Source organism: Lotus japonicus, chromosome 1 (genome assembly GCF_012489685.1).
Source record: "Lotus japonicus ecotype B-129 chromosome 1, LjGifu_v1.2".
Taxonomy (NCBI): Eukaryota; Viridiplantae; Streptophyta; class Magnoliopsida; order Fabales; family Fabaceae; genus Lotus; species Lotus japonicus.
Window position 1 is genome coordinate 1,803,793 of NC_080041.1, and position 24,327 is coordinate 1,828,119.

At 33.7% G+C, this 24,327-nt stretch overlaps 2 protein-coding genes and 1 pseudogene across 2 annotated transcripts; all 3 read right to left on the bottom strand.

The window, feature by feature from the left end:
* Positions 1 to 823: 823 nt before the first annotated feature.
* LOC130732973 (uncharacterized) lies at positions 824 to 2,184 on the bottom strand. Its single transcript, XM_057584995.1, has 2 exons — positions 2,026 to 2,184; positions 824 to 1,310 (listed from the first exon to the last, which is right to left on the bottom strand). Exons 1-2 carry the CDS (start codon positions 2,043 to 2,045, stop codon positions 998 to 1,000), a joined length of 333 nt encoding a protein of 110 aa, XP_057440978.1. The 5' UTR covers positions 2,046 to 2,184; the 3' UTR covers positions 824 to 997.
* Positions 2,185 to 3,248: 1,064 nt separating this feature from the next.
* On the bottom strand, positions 3,249 to 6,446 carry LOC130732972 (E3 ubiquitin-protein ligase At4g11680-like; annotated as a pseudogene).
* Positions 6,447 to 17,933: 11,487 nt separating this feature from the next.
* Positions 17,934 to 22,464, bottom strand: LOC130731495 (ABC transporter G family member 26). The gene is made up of 9 exons (XM_057583807.1): positions 22,258 to 22,464; positions 21,528 to 21,817; positions 21,253 to 21,408; positions 20,796 to 20,967; positions 20,260 to 20,535; positions 19,778 to 20,062; positions 19,235 to 19,519; positions 18,799 to 18,906; positions 17,934 to 18,461 (listed from the first exon to the last, which is right to left on the bottom strand). Exons 1-9 carry the CDS (start codon positions 22,462 to 22,464, stop codon positions 18,195 to 18,197), a joined length of 2,046 nt encoding a protein of 681 aa, XP_057439790.1. The 3' UTR covers positions 17,934 to 18,194.
* Positions 22,465 to 24,327: the final 1,863 nt, after the last annotated feature.

Here is a 24,327-nt window from a genome sequence, read left to right on the forward strand (position 1 = left end):
AAAACAAATAGATTCCATTTAACCCTTGGCCCACGAGTTCCTTATATATGGTCCATGAAATGATTGGGGACCATATCTGGTTTGTTCCTCTTTTGGACCCAATAGAAAGTAGTTCCTCTTGAGAGTATTTGTCGACAAAAAAAAAAAGAGTAGCTTTATTTCAAAAAAGAAAAAAAATATGTTTCTAATTTGCTTTCCACTTCCATCTAAGGGCAAAACGAAAAAATAATAGTAACCTTTAATTTTGATCTAGCACAGCAGTGGGTTATGGATAAGTCAGTGCATCATACCAAAGAGAAAGAAGCTAACAATGAAAATTATCTAAGAAATTGGTTTGAGAAAATCTTTTGGTTAAACTCAATTCAAAGCATACTTATTTTATTTGGCTTTGTATTGGCCTGGTAGTTGGGATCCATACCAAATACTTAACACAATTTTAACACAATTGTATTCACCTAGACTCGAATTGGGAAGTTCTGCTTAAACTAGAACAATCTGAGGACCATTGTTTACGCACTTAGTTGTTACAAATTTTTTTTGTTACATGAGGAAAATACAATATCATTTTATTTACCTTCATTGCATTTTTGAAACTAAAAAAGATGTCACCTCATTCTTCATCTCACTCATTTTTTAAGACCTCATTGTATAAGTAAAAGCAAATTCTTTTGGTGCTAGGAATAAAAGAGCAAAAGAAAACTTAAAATCAAATGTACCAAAACATTGTAAATATATTTGTATTGATTTTCACACTTGATATAGTAGTAATGTAGTATGAAGTATAAGAACATATTTAGTTACCGATTACCATAAGGAGCAATAGTTGAAGAAAGAACTCATTAATGTATTCATTCAATCACCACAACTCAAATATATAAATTACAAGCCATGTTCATGGCTTAATTTGTTACACTGCTCAACATGATACCAGATTAAATAAGACACACTGGCTGCTGTGATGATGTGATTATGTGCACACACGACCATTGCAGGAAGGCTATTGAGCTTGTGGTGGTGAGTCTTTGGAGGGCATTGAAGAGAGCCTGGAGTCAATAGACATGGATCTGTGCATCGAAGTGGAACGGTGGCGACGGCACCTGAAGGAGCCAGCATGTTTGGTGGGGGAGCATAAACAATTCCACCTCTCACTAGAAGATTTCCTCATCATGGTTGCTGCTTGAGATGTTGGTGACTCAACCATATTTGAGTGCTTCTTCACATCATCCATGTTCAAAGCTGGGATTTTTATTAGTTTGCTACTAACCAGATGTTTTATGATGATCCGAGGGGACTTCTCCTCCATCCTTTTCCTGTGCATGCTTCCATCGTTAACAATTTAATCACAAAATAGAACCTTTTAGCTTTATAGAGAAAATCACCAACTAAACGATTTTATAAGATGTTGTGAGTTTATTTTTTCACAAATTAGCTAATGAGTAAACATATAAGATATCTTGAACTCATGGCAATAAGCTTCTCAGATTAGCTAATCAGAAAATGTTTGCGATAAGTGTTTATTGTCATAATCATTTAATTAAGCTGTGTTTCTAAATGTACCCAAATATGCACATTTTTTTGTTCGTAAATGTGTTAGCTGATTCAACTGCTAAACCATTATAATTAATAACATGCTCAAACATGTTATAAATTTTGAAAAAAAAGCTGTTTTAACAGCTAAATTCTCCTATGCCTTGTTTGTGAAACATTAGGATCAAGCCCCTTTTTCCCATGCATAGAGAAGATGAAAAAAGAGTCACCTAATGATGTTTTTATGTTTTCTTTTCTTATTCTGTTATGATGTTCTTTGGGTGTGTTCTATATTGTATATGATTTGCTTTTTAAGTCAAAGAAGATGGACATGTGTAGATACTAATGATGACATTAAATTATCTTTCATGATAAGATGCTTGATTGGTTTTCCTTCTGGGAAGACTTATAAATATGCATATTTTGTAAATGGTGGCCAAGGAAAAATAATTCAGTGAAGAAGATGTTGATTGAAGATGATAAGTGATATATATATACCTAGGTACTTGAGAAGGCATGTTGAAAGTGGGAATGTCCTTCTACAAATGAATTGCTTGCTTGCTTGCTTCACAGGAGCCTTTGGATTCTCTGCAGAAAGGGAGAGAGGGAGAAGGTCTTTTTATTGTGTTATGCTTCCCACAAAAGAAGAAATGGCGATAAGATTCAATTAGAAAACATCATGCTCAGCGCTTAGTCAGCTACAATCTTGGGTGTTAACAAACTCAGTTTTGCTGTTTCAAATTTGTGGTGTTTACTGATTTAACTATTTTTATCCGCAAGTTCTAATCTTCATCAAATGCAAAATGAGGGCAAATGATTGCTTTTCTAGAAGTTTTCACTTTTCACGGTGAACGAAGATTGAGCGGCTCAGATTTGAAGTCATGTTTTGATTAAGATTTGTTGAGATTTAAATTTAAACCGTCCAATTTTCATTCAACGGTTTGATTTTTTTTTTACTAGAGTGGCTAAATCAATTTTTTGACGGCTGCAAATCCAAGTCCTACTTTTCACCATTCCAAGGTGTCAACCTAGTTGGAAATAAGATACTCTTGCCCTGGTTCATGTGAGTCATTGCTAATTTCACCAATTTGGTGGCTTTCATGTAATATTGTCAAATTTGTTCTAATTCATAGCTTCTTTGACTTTGTACTGCTTTTGGAAAATTAACTATTTTTAACCATTTTGGTGCTTTATTGTCACTTTGACTATTTCAAGTTAATTTTATTGATATGGTGTTTTTTAGTTATCCATTCATGCTATTTTCACTATATGCTGCCTTTCTTTTTGTTGGTTTGACAATTTTAGGCTAATGTCACCGTTTTGTTGACATATAATCAACACTTGATGCTAATTTTAGGATTTAGGAAGAAAGAGGCATAATCATAAGTCATAACCTTGCAACAATTGAGTTTCTTTGTGACGTGGATGTGAATTGCATGGATGAAATATGGCAACAAATTCTCCTCTTCCACTTCAAAGCTAGTTCTCTATCTGTTAAGCCTGATAACAACTATTTGGATAACTTCATATAGTTGTTGCCTTGTTGGTTTCATTCTATTGCAAGTTTTAATATTAGATATGCATATTTGGTATATGGTCACACCCTTGTGAACCTAATAATCTTATTTTTTTTCAAATTAAGTAGCAACTAGCAACTAGCAACTCTCCTCACAATGCATATCAAAGTGCCTTTTAAAGATCAATAAGGTAGCAAATATACATTATACTAGAAAGTGGAAATTTTATTATGCAAGGAAACTATATAATATTTCCTTCACTTTTTCAGTACATAGATGTCTCCTAATTTGAGAAGTAATGAGCTCCACTCCTCAGAGACAAGTATTTAATGAAGTTTTAGTCACTGGTGAGCTATTCTCTACATGTACAAACTCACTCATGTAACCTATGTATTGTAAGGTATATTAGACCAAAGTTCAAAAAAGGAAAAAAGAAAACTTTTGAGGGTAATATCAACAGTATACATATGACCAAATAAGATTAGTGATCCTAATTGTTATCTCAGCTTTATCTACCTCTCTAATCCTTGTTTGCAAAGTGGACAGCAGGATATGATTTTTAACCAGTGATCCACACATTTTAGGTGGAACATATGGGAACATGGCAATTGTCTAACTTCTTCTTTGTCTTTGTACTTGGCTAAGCAAATGCAGCATTCCTGTCAGCACACCACAACATAGCAAACCATTAAATCCATAGAATGGGAAATTGACAGAAAGTATAATGTAAAACCAGGTTGTTATCAGATTCGGGATATGATATCAGAGCTTTTGGGGTAGTTATTTCATGACATGGTATTAGAGTTTTTGTGATAATTGGTTCATAACATGATATAAGAGCTATATGACTAATTGGTCTAGAGTTAAATCTTTGTTTCCCCCACTATTATAATAGAAATTTGAATTTCAAACAAGGGAGGTGGGCGGCTTCAAGCCCAAAAAACTTTTGGGTGAAGGGGCGTGTTATAAGTAAAAATATAACACCACTCGTGTATTCACCGAACAACTTAAGTATTGAAATAGTTGGTTCATGACAGAAATGAGATAAATATTAGGATTTATTGAACTTGACATATACCAATTAGAGGGGAAAAAGTAATGCTACCCAGTACCCACACAACATTTGACAGGAAAAGGGCCCAACTACATGTACTAGCTGTTAATGCTTAACAGTATATACATCAAATAAGGGTTTAATTTTGATGTGCTCACAATGGAAAGATGTCAACCAATCATATTTCATAGATATTCTGTATCAATGAATTAAATTCAATAAAAAACGGTTATTCTGATTGGTTAACAGTGTAAAATCAGTGCATGTTCATTTCATATATATTAATGGCATCACTTACAGGATCTTCATTACTCAGTTCTTCACTGCCTTCAGAGTTATTACCAAGCTCTAACTTTGTATGTGCTTCTTTATGTCTCCAACTGGGAAGTTGTGAAATTTGATCATCAGATGCTCCTCTATTAGAAGAGACCATGTTCATGTTGTAGCCAAGGAGGGTGCTAATTAGAGGCACGCAGCAGCATAACAGTAGAAACAGTAGGAAAGGGAAAGAGTAGCAGATTGCATTCCAAGCAAGCAGGGTGATGCAGAGCACATGGAGCTTTGGAGCTTGATGAAAAGATCCAAAACGCGAGTCGAAAACCCAAACATTTCCCATCACAAACCATATGGCGTAGAAAAGCTCAAGTGAACTCCAACATTTGTTCATCAAAGGTGACATCCTATACACAATCATATAGTATAAGATCAAAATTAGATTTTCAAATTGGATTTAATTTATATGCATTGATAGACAGCGTAAAGAGTTTTACACTAACATCTAATCATATTTGCCATGTTTCTTTTCGGTATTTTGACAAAATAGTGAATCCTGATTGAATATGGAAGTTATTCATGGCAAGGTATGCAAAGTAGGTGACACTTCCAACTTAGGCTTTTCATTTTTTCACATGTCCTTTATTAGATTGAAAAGATTGCAATAAACAAAAGTTTATATCTACCCCTTTTCAACAGTTAATGCAATGAGCTGATACCAACTCAGAAGGCATGTGAGGGTATTTGATTCTTTCAAGCTCTTTTTTAGGTGATACATAACTATAACTTCATGATTACTTGATAGTTGGTATATTTTTCTATCTTTAACAGTCCAATTGTTCTTGTTGAAATATCATAATCATAATCAATATAAGGAGATTTTTATTTTCTTCTTTTAAAGTTTCTAAGAGTTATATTCAGCAAAAGAAACAATGGTGTCAACCTTTTCTAACCTGTTTTTTAAGCACAATCACACGATTAAGTACCCTATAGGTTACTAGTAAGTACTATTATATTCTCCATCACTATTTAACAAAATTGGCTGAAAAAAGTTCTTGAAGATTGAAATTCACAGAATACCTGGTTTCTTCATTGTTTCTCTGCTGTTCCATATCAGAAACACTGAGAGCATCTCGTTGAGTCAGATAAATTTGATGGTAGCGCCCATAAAGTAACAGAAGATTAAGAACACATCCAATATCATAACCGGAAATCCATATCCTCATAGGCCAAACAGGTTTCTCCCTCTTTGAAATGTTCAGAGTGAATGTTGTGATGGTTATCTGAACAACCAAGGCAATAAACTCCAGCATCATCCAAGTGCTGGAATTGAAAGGGTTGGAGCCAAGGTTGGACCTTGATCCATTTTGGTAATGGAACACTCTTCTCAAGAAGGTAAACCATCTTGCTCTAGATATTCTCATGGCAATCCTAACCAAAACTGGAGGTGAGGGAGGCCTATTTCTATCTTCTCCTGCTGCAGAATTTGAAGAAAGTGGAAGCATGCTACTCAGGTTAAACAGTGACTCTGATGGAAGGAAGAACCTATAGTTCATTTGAAATCTTCTCTTTGGAATCAATTGAAGCTAACAAACGACCACCAAGTGCGCATAGATTAACTGGCGGGAGATTGTTCTAGCTTAAGGTCTCTTATTCGAGTCCTTGAGAATGAAGTTGCGTTAAATATTTTGTAGTAAGAGTTTTTTCCACCCACGGTGTTCCTACCGGGCTCGAACAAGTAGAGGATACCTGCTGTTTAAAAAAAAAGCTTACAGACTCCAATACATGAACATAAGATACCTTCTGAGATCGTCTACAAGTGGAATCAAGCTCCAACTGAAATTGTAGCACCCCAATTGACAGGCTTATTGGATGGAACTAATACCTTGATTGAAAGACCTTTTCTGGGTCAGCAGCAGCTTAAACTCCTAGCAACAGAATCAAACTAATATCACAAACCAAAACTTGAAGAACACCAACCTTTAATCAACCACAAACTCTATAGAAAGTTTAAGAGGTGATGAAGTGTAGTGATTTTTCATGGATGGAGCTGAATATGAAGAAGAGATGGAGAAGATGACCTGTATATAGAAGGATAGGAAACAGAAGAAGGTGTGAAGGGTATGTCAGGGAAGGTGAGGTTGTGTATCAGAAGGTGACCAAGAATCAACTGGTAACTAAGCTTTGCTTTGATTCCAAGGGAATCACAAGGTTTGGAGGGAAGTTAACCGTTGGCCAACTTCCTCTTGGCTATGTTTTTTAATGAAGCCAAGCTTAGAAAGCAATTTGACTTCAATTTCGGCAACCTCTCTCTCTCTTGGTTTAAAACACATATATCCCCTGATGAAATTATATTTGAGTCTAGTAAGATTATTGGTGAAGGTTTCCTACCTGATAATTAACGCAACTGCATTTATATGAACTCTAACATAAGACCTCGGTTTGAGCTAGAATAAACCTAGAGAGTTGATCACACGTTTGATATATTTTATTTATGTTTCTCTCTCAATAAAAAAAGTTAGCACAAAAGCAAATATTTTGTTTTTTCTGTGAAAATAAAGTAAAGTGGATTTCTCTTTGAAGGATAAGACTCAAAGTGATTATCTGATACATTCATACGTCTGCTAAGTGCTAACTGCCAACTGCCAAGTGTTACCGTTTGTTTATGTCATGGCCAAAAAATTTAATGCAATTTTTATGAGATTAATTAATAAACCACATAACTAATTTGAATTGTGGCGGGTACAGTTAGATTTTGGGGGATTATATGGTAAACGGTTGGCCACCTAAACCAACCAGCCATTTGTGTCTATGAATGATTGCTATGTAGCCACACTACTCCAGAAATGGAGTAGCTTATTTTTGTCTAATCTATTGTGATTTTGTTCTATTTGAAGAAAAGCCTTTAGAGTAAAGTTGTGTTAATTAAGAGTGACATTAGTTACACTCCTTGTGTTTGGGATCCGTATTGCATAGACAGCATAGCATCACCAAAGTTTAGGGTCCCCAAAGTTTATTGCATGTTTGGAAAACTATAAAAATGAAGAGCATGTTTGGACATATGGTTGAGGTAAATAAATTTTGACACTCACTTTAAGATAAAAAAATGAACGAAATTCTTCTTTAAATTTATATGAATACCTGCTCTGGAGACAATTAATTCATATTCAAATACACTTGAAATGTGTAATTTTTTTACCTAGCTATTCTATATGCTATTTAGAGTAACTTTTCATGTGTATACCCCATTTTAAATTATGCAATTTTGTTTGTTTGTTTAGAGTAGTGTTTAAAGAGAAAGAAATAGAGCAGACAGAAGTAGAGTAGAGAAATACCCATATTGTCCTTGTTGATTTTTTTATTTTTTTACAAAAAAAAATAATCTTTTTATACAATTGATAAATAAAGAATAAAAATTGATTATTAAATCTATATTATAACATTAAAACTATACAAATTTAATAACTTTAAAATTTTATGAATTTTTAAATATTAAATGAGAGATGATATAAAAAAATTATTCTCACGGGTGGAAACATTAATTCACTCTAAAATAATTTTTCTCTGTTCTCTTTTTTCTCTTTCATACCAAACAATCTATAAAACTCACATATTTCTCTCTACCCATCTCTCTTATCTCTTTCTCCTCTAAACCAAACAAACCATAAAGCAAACTCGCTCTTAATTTTTGTGGTGTGTTTAATTACTTTCGCAATTCCGACCAGGGTTGGCGAAGTCCAAATGTCTCCCAAAAGTGCTGCTCATAGGAATTAATCTCTCAACTTAGGGATTCAAAAACTACTTTTTACCCTTGCGATCGATACTCCTTAGGTAAACTTGCTCTTAATTAGCCCGACTTATATATTTTTCATTGTAAGTTAGATGAAACTAATAGTAAATTTGCACATATTGTTTTTTTTATAAATCAAATAGGTTAAAAGATGAAAGAGACTAAGCTCAAGAATAGGATTAAGGATAAAAAAACCAAAAGTTGCACAGGTTATAATTGTATGAAGAGAAAAATTCTCTACAGTTGTTAATATTTTTCATCTGTACTTAACAGTTAACATGAATCTGTTGAAAAATTAAAATATGTATGGCAAACAAAAAATATCATGAGTTGCCTCTTTTATTTATCATAATCTTAAGTTAGACTCATATATATTAGCCAATAACCAAGAAATCTTTTAGCGAAATTCACTTAGGATCAAGCAACCTGAACAAGTCAACTTCCAATAAATTTTTTTTGAAAGCAACATCCAATAATTAATGTAGGAGAAATTATTTTGTGACGGTCGTAGGAGAAAGTTGAACCAGCAGAAATAAAAGCAAATTTTGATCACATAACTAAGTAAGTAATGGAAATGGACAATTAAAAGAAGAAAAAAAAAGATAACAAAGAATTTTTCAAGCAAAGCTTTCGATCATACCTCATTTTCTTTCTAGCCACAAAAATTCCAAATCCAATGTCGGTGAGTCTAAATTAGAGGCAAAAGAATAGACGGTTAAAGGTCAAACTCATGCGTATTTTATTTTATTTTGCAATGTGTATAAAATTCAAGCATAATTTTTACATGCTCATGAGCTATAAACAAAACAAAAAAATTCAATTCATGATCAATATTAACTTTTTATTTTATTAAGGTGGTTCCGTAAAGTTTAATCCCAGCATAAATTATCTACTCGGAATCTCACTTCTTAGGAATAAATTAAGACTCTAAAATGCTATTGCATCAACGAAGATAAGATGAGGAATATGTTCATGTATCATGTTACTTGAATCACTAAAATTCGACCATGTGTTAAATAACCATGAAGTATTGCCAAAATGTTGATGAAGTGGCCTTATTCCAAAGAAAAGCCTATAATTAACTAATAAAACAAATTGATTGAGCTTGTTTGTTACGTACTTGAATCAAATTTGACCCTAATTGGCCGGCGGGACATGCAAACGTGTGAATTTTGACATATCTTGCAAAGCAATATAATCTATAAAATTGGATAAGAAATGGGAATAATTTGAAGCATTTATACTTCTTCACTAGTTATTAAAAGAAAATTAATTAAAAGGGTTCAAAGTTGAAGCAAAAGCTTGATTACGTTTTGAAAAGGATGTAAGAGCAAACCAACGTCCTCCAAGTTTGATATGGATTGATCCGCTTGCACTCCAAGTTTCATGAATTGATAAATTTCTAGAATACACCATATTTATTTTTTAACGGTATACGTTTTCAATACTTTTAACATTCCAACTATAGTTTGAATTATGCAAATATTTTTAATATAAAGTGTTCAACTAACTACCAACAACACAATTGAGTTGATTGTCCATTCAAAGATGCATGACACATTCTCATTTTGTATCAACGAGGTGGGTAGGAGGCAATATATAGATCTCAATCCTAAAGGTGTTGTTTTTTGTTGGACATGTCGTCTAAACCTTTACATGACTTCTTTTTCAAACTTATACTAGTCATTTTCACTCTTGCGTTGTACGACAATTAAGTTTATTGCGTAGATATATCTGTAGAATATCAAATAATAGAGAATATGTTCAAACATGTATGTGAATAGACCAACGTAAAATTGTTAAATAGAATTCGTTGTATGACCTACCGATGTCAACACATGAACAATATTATAAATCCAAATTTTTACGGAATGCGTTGAAAAAACAAAAAAATAAAAAAATCACAAAAATGTCAACAACATGATCGCTTAATAGAACTTGTTGTCCATGTTCAGTTATAATGACTTCAGACTTGAAGTTGAATTTTGCTACTAATTCAATATTTGAGCATCATAACCTACAATGGGAAAAGTAAATATCAGAGTAATAATTAGTAAGCAAAACAAAGATGAAGTTGATATATCATTTGAAAATTAAAAACAAACCTTATAGCAACGGAATTATCCTTCAAGTCCAGGAATGGCCAATAAGCTGCTTGACATTTATTTATACTGTCAACAATTAAAACAAAGACATATCAGATTTGGGATTTAAAAAAATATAAACCCAACAAAATTGTAGTAAAAAATAGCACTTACATATCAAATATTTTCAAAGACTTCTTGATAGACAATGTTGCGGGTAGTGTTAGAAACTACTCCTTGGTCATCTAGGATTAGTATCTTCAAACATTTTCTAGATTTAACTCTTGATAGTGCAACATATAATTGTCCATGAGTAAAGACATGCCTTGGCAAATACAGTCCAACATGAGATAAAGATTGTCCCTGACTTTTATTTATAGTCATTGCAAAACATAGGGTACAGAGAATTGTCTGCGCTGGAATTTGAATGGAATGTCAGAATTAGATGAAGTTAAGCTCATCCTTGGAATAAAGGATGTTTCCCCCATCGTGTTTTCGTTTAGAACAGTAGCAACAATTATATATTTAGTCAAAGCATTGACTATCACTCGAGTGCCATTACACAACCCTGCAGCTTGGTCAATGTTTCGAATGCGCATGATAGGGACACCAGGTTTCAGTTTAATTTGATGGTTTGGAATTCCTGAGCATTTGTAATCATTTAAGAATTCAGATGTAAACCATTCCGCATTGACACCTGAATCTCATCTGACTTGCATGAAGTATCACAACTCAAATACTCTGTTTCATCACCAGGAATCATACTTAACATAAAGTTGTTGATTTCCTCTACACTTTCAAGTGTTGGTGCAAGGATTGCTCTTTCTTGGAAGAATGACTTTTTTTCCAAATTAAACAAAAGTTTCGGATATGCAAAATTTACTATTTCAAGTAAGGGATCCTTACACGGTGTTCAATAAGGAGATCCGGAGGAATCTCAATGAGTGACTCGGCTTCATCAATAGTTGTAACTGTTCCGTCTCCCACTTGAAGCAACAAATCAGCAAACTCTTTTATTTCTGCTGTTGAGGAAGATGAGTTAGCATTTTGCAATCTCATATTAACAGTCAACTTCATTACCTTGCACTGCTTCCATAGATATGAAGAATTGATAGCAGATCCCACAATCTCAGAACAGCTTCCTTTGGAAATAACTGGGAGTATTTGTCTAAAGTCGCCTCCTAGTACAACAACTTTCTGAAGGTGCGAAAAACACTAGAAAGGGGGGGGGGGGGGGGGGGGGTTTGAATAGAGTTTTTGGATAAACGTTCAATTTTTCAAGTTTTGGCAAACTTAAGAATAAGAACTAGGTGCTAAAGAATATAAAGAAGAGCATGCAAGTATTTTATCCTGGTTCACTTGAGATAAAAGCTCAAGCTAATCCAGTCCACCCGTTAAGGTGATTTCTTCCTTCTTCTGATGAAGGCAATCCACTAAAATCAATGAATGTTACAACTGCACTTGCGACCTGCAAAGTGACTAACAGTACACTAATTTTCTCACTAGTATTCTCTCAAGAAGTTGATCAACCGATCCTCTCAAGACTAGCTAAACACTGAATCAAACTTGATTCAGTCCTCTCAAGATCCGACCAACCTTGGTCTCTTAAGGAACTTTACAAAGTGTTTGTAAAAGGTTTTGGGTTTACCGTAAATGCTTCTGAAAAGCTAATGGTAAACTCAGATGTTCAAGAACAGTGAAGAAATATTGCTAAGAGAATGGTTAGATGAATTCAGGAATATCAGCAAAGTTTCTTAGCTTCTTTCTTCCAACTTCAGTCCTTATATACTCCAAGACATTTGATGTAGCCGTTGCTAGGGTTTTGTCCGTTGGAGTGGCAATCTTGTGATATCAGACTGCTAGACTGAACGAGGTAGGTGGCGGGCAGGCTATGACTGTACAGTGTGTACTATGACATCGACCTATCCTTTCACCAGCTGACTTCTGATCTGGTGTGCTTCAGATGGACGTTGGTGAAGCTTCTGATCAGTGTCAGACGGAAGCTTGGATCCTCTGACCTTGCAGCTTCTGCTTCTGGACAAGTTCCTTAGAACTTCTGAACGTCAGAGCTAGAATAGCTTGGGTCTTCAGAGCCAACTTCTTGCCGGTCTTCAGAACTTAAGTCTTTCTTCTTCAGAACCGTTCCTTCTGGAACAACTGGTCTTCAGAACTTCGGACTCCGGTTCTTCAGTACCTTTTGAGAGCTTCTAACTTCATAACTTCTGAAGTATATGCCACTGTTCAGAACGAACATGGTAAGCTTTAGAACTCTCTTATGGTTACCCTTGGGTCTTTATCTTCTGATTGAATAAGCTTGGGTCAGAATCAGAACCTGTTTGTCACAGCTAAAAGAGACAAACGTTAGAGTACCATAATTGTTCATCATCACAGACCTTAATTGTAATCATCAAAATATAGAGATGCAACCACTGATCAAATCTTGATCTTACACTTTCCCTCCGAATGGAATGTCATAACCATATTTAGATTTAGTCTTTATAATGTCATTTAGAGATCTGTCCAAAGCTTCAAAGCAATGTTTGTTCAACATAGGTGCCTCATCCCAAATAATTAGGCTTGATTTTTTCAACAATTCAGCTTTTGGGGAACCTTGACGAAGATTACAGGTTGATATCTCATTTATTGAAATAGGAATAGAGAACCTGGAATGAGCAGTTCTACCTCCTGGTAACAACAGCGATGTTATTCCGCTGGATGCGATATTTAACACAATAAGGCCCCTTGAACGCAAAGTAGCAGATAAGGTGTTCAAAACAAATGTTTTTCCAGTTCCTCCAAAACCATATAGAAAAAAGAATCCCCCATTATTAGATAATACAACATTCAAAACATTTTTATAAACTCCCTCTTGCTTTAAAGTAAGGCAACAAACCAATTATTCATGAATCTTAAGCATTTCATCTTTATTGTAATTCAACTCATCTGCAACGAATCTATTTTCAAAATTATATGCTTTAGTAAATTTATGATATGGCAAACATGGAAATTCCTTCAATGACCTTCCATTTCCTTGAAGTATTTTTTCAATCTCTATCAAACATAGGTTCTTTAATTCTTCATCATCTATATGCAGATATGAATGAATAACAAAATACTTTTAAATTAGAATTAATGAATAACAAAATCAATAACACTGATTTAATTTTAAAAGTCATCCATCACAATTAAGACAAAATAGTAAGGTTTATTAAGTGGTTTATTATGTTTAAACAAATGCATTTGTGGGTGGTAAATTAATGGTTTCATTCATTAATAAATATGAAAATCATTTAAGTTTTTAATTATGGAATATGAGCTATGCATGTTTTAGTATTAATTTATTCAAGCATGCTAAAATGAATGTTGATTGTTTTAAAAGACATAAAAAAAACATAAACTTGATTACAACCTCTAATTGGATGACCGTTTAAGTTTTCAGCCTGTAATTAATTGGTAGAAAAAATCTTGATTTAATTCTTGACTTTCTTTTAACAAATTGATTATTAAAATTTAGAAAATAAAATAAATTTTATTTAATTGGTGATACTCCCCTGTTACTAAAAATAAATACTTAATTTTAGGAAATTATAATTTAATTAAGTTTTAATACGTTAAAAATATTAACAACCATCATTTATTATAAATATTCCAAATTTATTGCATTAATAACGAATTATTGTAGACGAAATTCAAAATAACAAAATAGGTAAACTGCATTAATTACGTTCAATTATTTTTAGAATAAATCTGTTAAAGTTTTTCATTAATTCGGTTGACTTATCTTTAAAAATTCATGACAAATTTTTTTATTTTACTTAATTACAATGATTTAATTATGTAATTTAAGTCACGGTTACAAAAAATAGTATTAATCACGCATTTAATGATCTGAATTAAATTTTACTCAATAAATAATCAAACGAATTTATGATTATTAGAATTTAAAAAATTTAAATTTAAATAAAGGTATTTTTCAACCTTTATAGCGTAAAAAAAAGAATATTTATTAAAAAAAACCAAATTTACTGCATTAATAACGCATTATTTACATTCAAAACATTTTTAGTCTAACTGCATTAATTACATTCAAAACATTTTTATAAATGATTGAATACCTGGAATATTGAGTGATTTACTTCTGTCATATAAAATGCCATCACATAAAAGAGACCAGGACTTTCTCCAAACTTCTTGTGGCCGGGAAGCCAGGACTTTCTCCAGACCCTCTCTGCAAAAGAGAGATGTTTCATCATCAATCTTTATTCTTGTTGTAATTGGATAACAAATATGCGAACCATGAACGTGCAACTTCCACATGCTAGCTTAACTAACATGAACAATCCTGACTTGTGGATTTGTAAACTTGAAGGTAATCTCCTGAAACGGCTGGACATTATTAAGATCGCAGAAGCTTCTCCAACCACCGCCTATCTTCGCATACTTCTTACTTCGAGGAATGATGACATTACACTTTACCTATGAACCGGAACTCCTAATGAAAATCCAAGTTTGAACACCCGCTTGAATAAGGTATTGCTTAACCCTTTTAGGAGCATGCTACATGAAACGAAAAAAGAATGGAAGTTAATACATTAACAAAAAAGAATTCGTGCAAACTGTCAAAGTAAGATAAATATATTTGAATGTAACTTTAAACACACCAGCATGTACCACTTAGCTTGACATGTGCTAAGGGTGTGAGTCCATATTAATTCATATTGACCATTGAATCCTGGACTGATGACAGGCTCAGGATTTGGCCCTTCATTCTAATGAAGGGGTAACACCTCGTCTGCAATAGGCCCATCTTGAGAAACGTCGACAACCCGAACATCATTCATGCCAGGATTGTCTACATGCAAAGGGCTTTTTGGTTGTTCAGTGTTGGGATAGAGAACTTCTTTATCCAGATAATCTTTAACCTGGAAATGGAAGACAGAGTCACCAACAAACCGGAGATCGAAAATATATTCTTCTTCAATCTGGTAGAAGTCACACAACGCATAAAATCCGTTTGTCAGTTTAGGATCCGAAGGATTCATGTTGTATACAACAACATGAGTATTCCCAACAGGGTCGATCAACGTCCATTGGTCGCTGAGCTCATCCTTGAAATCACGCACAAAAGATTTCGAAATAACTCTGTGACGCAGCATAAGTAAAATAAAAGAGATGGTTAAATATTTAGATATGATAAGGGAAGAGAAATTCATAGGAGTTGTGATTATAAACAAATCCGCCACTTGTAACTTAGGATAGGAACCCAATGCTTGTAGTGCAGCCATGGATAGTCTTCAATATTTTTCATGGTGGATGAATTTTTTAGCAGACCAGAGAAGGTTAGAAATATGTTAGGGGAAAAGCAACCAAGACCGTATATAAGGGAAAAAGTTTGCACTTAAATTAGGTAATGATGGAAAGAAAACAATTTTTTATCTTCCATATTATTTTCTTAATTACATCATCTTACCATAATTGATTATATTTTATTTGACAACTAATTCTCTCATCTTTAGATAATAAAAAAAATGTGGAACATAAAAAATAATTAATTTTTTTTTATAGATTTAAGTGTCAATTTTTAATCTGGTTGTCGAATTTATTTTTTCAATTATTAAGTGTCAACTAATCTGGTTGTCAATTATTAACACATAATAAAAAAACTAATTCTCTCTAATTTAAGTGTCAATTTTTAATCTGGTCAGTTTATTTTATTTAACAACTAATTCATTATATTTTTTTTCCATAACTAATAATCACCCGTTAAGACTCGAGACAAAACTTAATTAAAACTTAAGATTTTATTCAGTTTTACTTGAAATTTTTTTTGATACTATTAATTATTTGACTTTGATTAAAATATGTTTTGGAAAATATTACCTTCATTCCTTTTTTGAAAACTTGATGGAAATAACGATTTGCAATTTGTTTTAAATCATTCCTTATTTAAAATCTCCGTCAATTTAGCGGTTCATATTCGGATTTTGAGAAAATATGGAGGAATGAATTTAGTTTGCTCTATTTCCTCAATTCTTCCGGTTTTTTTTTTGAAATAAATCAAGCAGAGATTAGTTTTTTTTTAAAAAACAAACCTTAATCCAGTTTTTTTTATAAAATATAACTAATTCGAAATTGGTGTTTAATTAAGGAAATACTGGTTAATTAGAGAAAATCTCACATTTATTTACCAAATTATTTTATTATGGGTTGGAATCAATCAAACATTAATGCCCAAAGTATTTCCCCTAAATTAATGCTGATTTAGCCAAGGAATAGCAAAGTTCATTGTTGTGGGCTTTTGGTTGATCCATAACTCATTTATATTGGGCTGTGCATGAATTCTACTTTGGAGAAACCATTTAATATGGGACAAATAATCAAAATTATGGGGTAATCAGTTTGTGTAATTAATTTATTCATGTCTCTCTAGTTGTGACACTTGTCAGCCAGAGAGGGGTGGGAGGAAAATCATTCTGGGAGTGTCATGTGTTAATTTTTTCTGAATAAGGATTTTCTTTTAATAAGTATATACATATCACACCAAATTTGTTGATTGTCACATAACCTTCTATCCACCATTACATACGATCATAATTTAAATTTAAAGTAATTGTATTTTTGTTACCTGATTTTAAAACACAGTAGCATAAAATTAAATACTAAATTAAGATTTTTCAATAGTATTAATTTCTGAGTGAAAAATAGGCGTGTTCTGAATTTTAATTTCCCAAACACAACTTAAATAGAGGCATTCTAAGAAACTACTAGATGCGGGATATTGTGTTTTGGAGTGTGGGTAGGGTATGTATCAACTCCCTTGGTGAAGTATTGCAGATCTAGCCCATCGCAAACTTAAAGCCCAAATGAATTAGAAAGGCCAAGTCCATAACCTAAGGTCAAGGACAAATACGTAATTATCAAATAGTTAATCAGGTAGAGGGGTGGGAATAGGCTGAGCCTAGGTAGGCTTTGCTTAAATAGGCATAGCCTGTTTACAAATCTTTAGGCTTGAGCCTGGCCTATGGTCTGTCAAAGGCTTTTTTTTGAGCTTGGCCTGGGCTGTCCGAAAGCTTGACTTAGCCTGATAGCCTGTTTAAAAGCCTGTTTCACAACAAGAGTTTTACGTTTGCTAAAAAACTTATATATAAAGAAGCTATCAAACTTATATGCTAACGGGTTAAATTATACTAAAATAATTTTTTCAACAATCAGACTTATAATATTATAAGCTACTAAGTAGAGATGAAACTAAACGAGATTATGTTGGTTTTTTAGAGTCGGAGAGCCAATTTAAAATCACACTTCATATAATGGTATTTAAATATATGATATATTTATTTTTAAATAGAAATATAACTTTGAATCATTATATAAGTCAATTTGATTAAATGTATAAAAATGTCAATAAGTATATAATATCAAGATATTATGACAAATTTTTAATATATAGACATCATCAATAGTAAAATATATTTATACTAATTATATTTACAATGTACCAAAAAAATACTAATCATATTTACTTAAATAGGCTAGCCTATAAGACTTACAAAACTTATTAAATGGTCTGAGTCTGTCTTTTTTAACTAAGTATGTTTTTCAAAAAGCCGAAGCCTCGCCTGTTTATCAATTTGGCCTGGCCTGACCTGGGCCTGTGATAGGCTAGGTCATAGGCAGGCGAACGGCCTGACCTATTCCCACCCTAAGGGTAGTTTATTTTTCAAGTCCATAAAGAAAAGGTCCTTTTTGTGGTTTGACCAAAAAGACAAAAAAAAAAAAAAAAAAGAAGAGACCAAAAAACATTATAAAACACAATTTATGTATTCTTCACAAATTGCTTTATGAACTAATAAATACACACTTCTCATATGTTACTACTACTATTATATAGTTATTAACAAGAGTGTAAAGATCTCAAATTATTCTCAAACAAGAAGTTTCATCTAGGGTTAATTGCAAATGTCAATTCTTCTGCGGAGACAGTAGTAAGCAAGCACTCGGAAGCATAGAGCCATGGCTAACAGAACCCAAACTTCAGTTAAGCCTCCTTTCAAGTTCACAGTGTCAAATGAAGGTGAACTCTGCAGGGTCTTGCACCCTTCCTTGCTCTCACACTCATATAGTTGGTCCCCTGAATACTGCACTTTTAGAAGAAGCCTGAACCCATAGTACAAGAATGACAAGTACTTCAACCACTGCATAAACTTTGGTATGTGCTGCAAGTACAATCAAGTTTTCTAAGTATAAGTATTTTTTATATGAAAAATATGAGCAATGGTGTTATCAAATGATTATGCATAAACATGGTCAGGGACGAAACCAGAAGGAATTAATAAGGGAGGCAAAAATTTAATACAGTACGTAAAATCAATTTTGACTAACTGAAATTGGCATATTAAATCTTTTAGAGGACAAATATAACGTTTGAATAATAGTAAAAAAAATTCTTTTCGGGAGCGCCTGCCCATTTACATGTACCTCGGTCTGTCCCTGAACATGGTAGTCCTAAAAGTTCTATTTTACCAACATTGTTGCTACTCTTAGTGTGCATACCTGAACATAGTAGCCACCTGTTAGAAGGAATAACATTAGTATCAAAGAAGCAACCATCCCTGCTCTTTGAATGCTCATAACTGCAGCTCCAAATAGTTCTCCTGCCCCCTATTGACAACAATAAATTCATTTGAGTTTCAAACAAAGCAAGAGTCAAGTTACATGTTCCAAGGTTAAGTTTGTAAAAACTAGTTTGAGTTTATCTTATAGCATAAGAACTTATGCAAGTGTATGGATAAATTTATGAAATACTTTTTGACCTACAATAAGTTATTCTGAGTTTCTTTTCACAAGCTGCTCATATTCTTAGCTTATTTCAATAACATTCTTGGATAAGCAGGCTTATGGATAAGTGCTTATGAGATAAGCTCTTATAGCAATAATTTTTTAACTGAGCTGTTTATCAAAACACACCCTAAGTTTTGACATAACTTACTTGACTTGTTATAGCTATAAGTAGCACGGCGAACAAAGTGAGGAAGAAGCAAGTGACAGTCCTCTTAAAGCCAACCATGAAGTACAAGATAATCATGAAGAAAGTAGGATACAGAACATGTGCCACCATATCACACAGAGTGCTGCTTGCATAGTATACACTTAGTCTGTACATGTCTGCTTTCCTTTCTTTTACCAAGTAGACCTTTTCAAATGGAAAGACATAGACTGCTCCAAAAATGCATGAAGATGTCCAAAATATACAGATATAGAACATTAAACCAACCTGCAACAAAGACAGTGATCCATTCTATTGTTAATGTAGAAAGGTTAGGTAGAAAAATTGATGGTGAAAAGATTAGCAGCTCGGTCTTGTAACAACAAAAACAACAAAAGCCTTGTCCCATGAAGCGAAACGAGGCCAGTTATATATGGACCAAATGATCCATATAAAATAATGACTAGTTTTACGTTGGCTGCCACACCACAGGCATAGGTACAATCTAAAACCAGTCTTGTAAGAAAAAAATATAATTAAAACTACCTGATCTCTGAGTTCAGCCTCTGTATTGGTTGAAGATTTCCACCAAAGTAGTCCCAACAAGAATGCAATTCCAAGTGCTTGAACTAGTCTTAGTTTATCAAAATATTCCTTGCATCTTGCTCTGAATGTTCTCTTGTAAAGAATAAGGAATTGTTCCATCCAACTCAATGTCCACTCCTTTTTAACTTGAATGGCTAGTTGAAGATGTTCTGGTGTCTTTGCCACTCCATGATTGTCTTCCTTTTCTTTTGGCTCTAGTAAGTCTTTATACTTGAGTTGTAGATGCTAACATAGACACAGAAAATTATTAATTGGGAATGAGATAGAACATCCAAACAAGTACCTATAATACAGGAAAATGATTTGTACACATTCCACACAGTGCAGACATCCAACAGATAAAGAGAAAAAATGAGTGCCTATGGAGTGTCTGCACTGTTTGTTTGTGAGTGTGAGTGTCATCAATGTATAATAAATCCTACTTTGATAACTTTTGAAGGCTCTGTAGATTCTGGATCTTTGAAAATATCTTGTGGAGTACTTATATCTTTCACTTGTCCGGTTGCTAAGTCAAGCAAAAATTCTGCAGGATTCATTGGGATTTCTGGGGTGAAGCTCAAGGATGAAAAGTACTTCATTGAATCTCTTGCCTTCCCATAGTAAATGGGACATCCTTCTGATATCAGAAGAAGTTTGTCAAACATGTGAAAGATTCTGCTGGATGGCTGGTGGATTGTTGTGATTATAGTCCTTCCGGTCTACAAGTAAATCAAAAGTATTTTTCAGCATATAATTGAAATAGAGATGCCAGGAATACACTCTTTTGAACACAATCTCCAACACATTCCATGTGATTTGTTTAATTAAAAAAAAAGTTGCAATGTTTCCCTCACTCTTTCTGAAAAAAGCTTATCACATGAAGTGTGTTAGAGAGTGTATTTGAAATACTGTGTTCGCATACTTGAATTGAGGTTCTAGACATGGATAAAAAATGAGATTTAAATTTAGTCACTGATACCTTGGAAAGTCCCTGAAGAGTGAGGAGGAGTCTGTTTGCTGAGGTTGAATCAAGACCTGAAGTTGGCTCATCAAGTAGCAGCAGTGAAGGATCAACAAGAATTTCATAGCCTATGCTGGTTCTCTTCCTTTCTCCTCCTGATATGCCTCCACCAATTTTTGTGTGGCGACATCTATGGTTGCAGAAGAGATTATTCATGGAAACATTTTTATTTCTTTCTTTTTAGAGTAACTTGTAGTTAATTTGAGCATTCAATAGCTCAGGTCAGATATCGGGAGAAGATCCTCTATCCTAATTTCTCTGTCACTAATAAAATTTCACCGTGTCAATTAAAAAGTACCTTTGTGAGTTTGTAACCAACCCAGCAGTGTCTTTTTAACTGACATATTAAAATTTCACATGGTACAGGATTAGGGACATAAGATTTTGATCCTAAATATAGATGTACAAAATCTACCTTTCAAGGCCTAGCTCCTTGATAGCAATCTCCACTCTTGCATATTTTTGTTGCTTGCTCATGTTGGCTGGTAGCCTTAAGAATGCTGAAAAGATCAATGTTTCTTCTACTGTAAGTTGTGGGAAAAGAACATCCTCTTGTGTCACAAATCCAATCCTATGAGGCAGGAAAAAATGAAATAGAAACATAAAAGTACAATGTTAGCACATATTTATGTTATGGGAAAATATAAATTACTTGTCTTGATCATATATATGTCTTTGAAACTGTTTAACCTTCTCTTGATAGCTGGATTATATGGAACATCATTATAAGTTACATTTCCCTTTACATTGTCAAGTAACCTTCCTCCTACAACTCTTAACAAGGTTGTCTTCCCACTACCAGAAGGACCCATCAAAGCAAGAATTTCACCAGGGCCAATGCTTCCTGTGATACCCTTTAAAATTTTCTTGTATCTATCTTCTTCCACGTGGAGTTTTGTGGCCACCTTTGACACCATTGTCTTCACAGTGTTATTAGAAGATGCTTGTCTACTTCTCACTTTAAACTCTACATCTTCAAACTGCACATTAATGGGAAATTATCTATTCTTAAAATCAAGTGATATCAATCATAACTACACTAGAAGGAACACAATGTTGATGATAATAACAACAAAACAACAACAAAGCCTTATCCCACTAAGTGAGCCGGCTATATGGATCGCCCAACGTGTGTCTTGTAAGCTCGGTTAGTTTTACGTTGGCTTGGAGGCCTAATTACAGAACATTTTTCCTTTATCGGGGCTTAGAATTCCGGCTATGAAAAATAGGCAGAGTTTTGTTGATGATAATATTCTCATTAATTGAATTCAGCTTCCAAAATCAGTTGGTGAATCATTAGGAAACCTAATTACATTGCATGAGGAATAATGATTCAAATAAAATACATTAATGTTGCTCTAATGTAATGGGAAGAATAAGTGGATCAATGAAGTCGTAAAATTATACCATTTAACCCTACCTTCAGATATACTGGTAATGGGGGATCTTGGTTCAAACTAGAGTCCTCAACTTTGATGCCAATGTCCAAGTATCTATTTGAAAGGTATGCCTGAGACATGAACTCCATGCTGTGACCAAAGCCATTGCTCCCTGCAATCTGCATGGAGCCCACGGATGGGGGTGACATTGACATGTCTTCAATCTCATCCTCTCTTCCATTTTCCATGATCATTGATGTCAATGAGAACAACGTTGAAACTAATTAAGTTTAGTAATAGAGCTTAGATGTCATGAGTTAACTGAATTAGACCAAGAGCTTTGCCTATATATATATGGAGAATATGGAGATAAGTTCTTGGTTGGTGGACCACATATTTTTCATGGCAAGTCTTTCCATGAAAGCATGAATTAATTTTGTTCTCACATATATATCCTTTCAATTCATCCATTATGGTTTGTCAAAAGAACATGTCAAGAGTATGAACAAAATTGGCTTAGTGACTAGCTGAACATAAATGAAGCACACTTATGGATGTGTTCTATGTTCTATCATATAGATGTGACTCTTCTCACTCAAAAAATGAACAATTATTTTACTAGGAAAAAATTGCGATATTTCACTAAAAAAAATTAGCAGTTTGCGGCGGTTTTGGGAGCAAGTTGCGGCGGTCTTCGATCCAAATCTGGTGGAGAAGAAAAGGGAATCACAAGAAGAGGTTCCTATCAATGACTGAGTAACACTAGAAATAACATTTCTTCAATCAGAAAATCGCAAGAAGAAATGTGAATAATAGCTTTGTATTCGCGATATGAGAGATAAGAAACGTCGAAAGGGGGAAAACGAAGGTGAGGTGGGTTTAACTTAGGGTTCTGAATTTCGTAATAATATTGATTATTCTGCTGCGGTATACCCAAGCGCCGCAAAACTGAACCGCCGCAACCCCTAATTTAAAATTGGTAGCCTCTAATTGTACGCTATCTGCGGCGGAATGAAAAAGCGCCGCAATAACCGACTCAATGTTACATTTTGCAGCCGTTTTCATGGAACCGCCGCAAAATTTCCATCTCTATTGAGTGTTATTTGATTGGGAAAAAAAAATTGTGTCTCATTTTCATCTTAGAAAAACATCTAATTTCCTACATTTCCAACAAGATGTGAAAGTAGTTTTACTCAATGATGTCAAGATCCGAATCCAGATCCAAATCTTAGAATCTTACGATTTTACGATCCTTTTAGGGCTTTACGATTTGAATCTCACGTAGGATCGCATTGGAGCATGATATGTCCAAGATCCGAATCTAATGGGGGCAGGATCTAGGATCCTGATTCAATCTCAACTAGTGTTTTGACCGAAAGAGAGACTCGCTTGAGCTGCAGGACATCCACAACCGCTTGTCCGCTTTCATCGTCTTCTCCATTGACTTCCGCCACGACATCTGTCATCGAATGTCACACACGTCACCAGCAAAACACCAAAGAAGAAACAAAAGCCTAATAACAAACACAAGGACTAGGGACAACCTAAAGCTAGAGGAATTTATATACTCAAAACTTTCCATTATGCATTCTTGTAAAATCAACAGTAGATGGAACATTTCAACCTATAGTCTCTAATTTGGAGATAAATTTGGTTGATGAAATACTTAGTTTTACAAAACACATTAGCCCATTTATTATATTTTCACACTAATAAAAAAGTCTAATTGTCGACTATATTTACAGAAATAAAATATGTCAATATTTAATGCAGGTTGTAGTAGTTAAAAGTTGTTGTTTAAGTTTTTTATTTGAAAGTTTAATCTTTAAAAACCACATTTTTATGAGTGTATTAACATTCATCATAACCAAATAAGAACTAGCAGAGTAATTTAGTACAAAACAAAGAAATTGAATGAGCGACAGATCAAACAACTGTAAGATGTAAGATGGATTTTTTTTTCTTCAGCTGTAAGGATTAACATAGGGACGAAATAGATAAGGGAGTTGGATTTGGAACCCTATCTATTAAATTTGCCACCCCACTTTAAAGTGGGGAAATACAGAAATGTCACTGCGCGTTTATCTTCGAAAAATGAAGTTCTGAAGAGA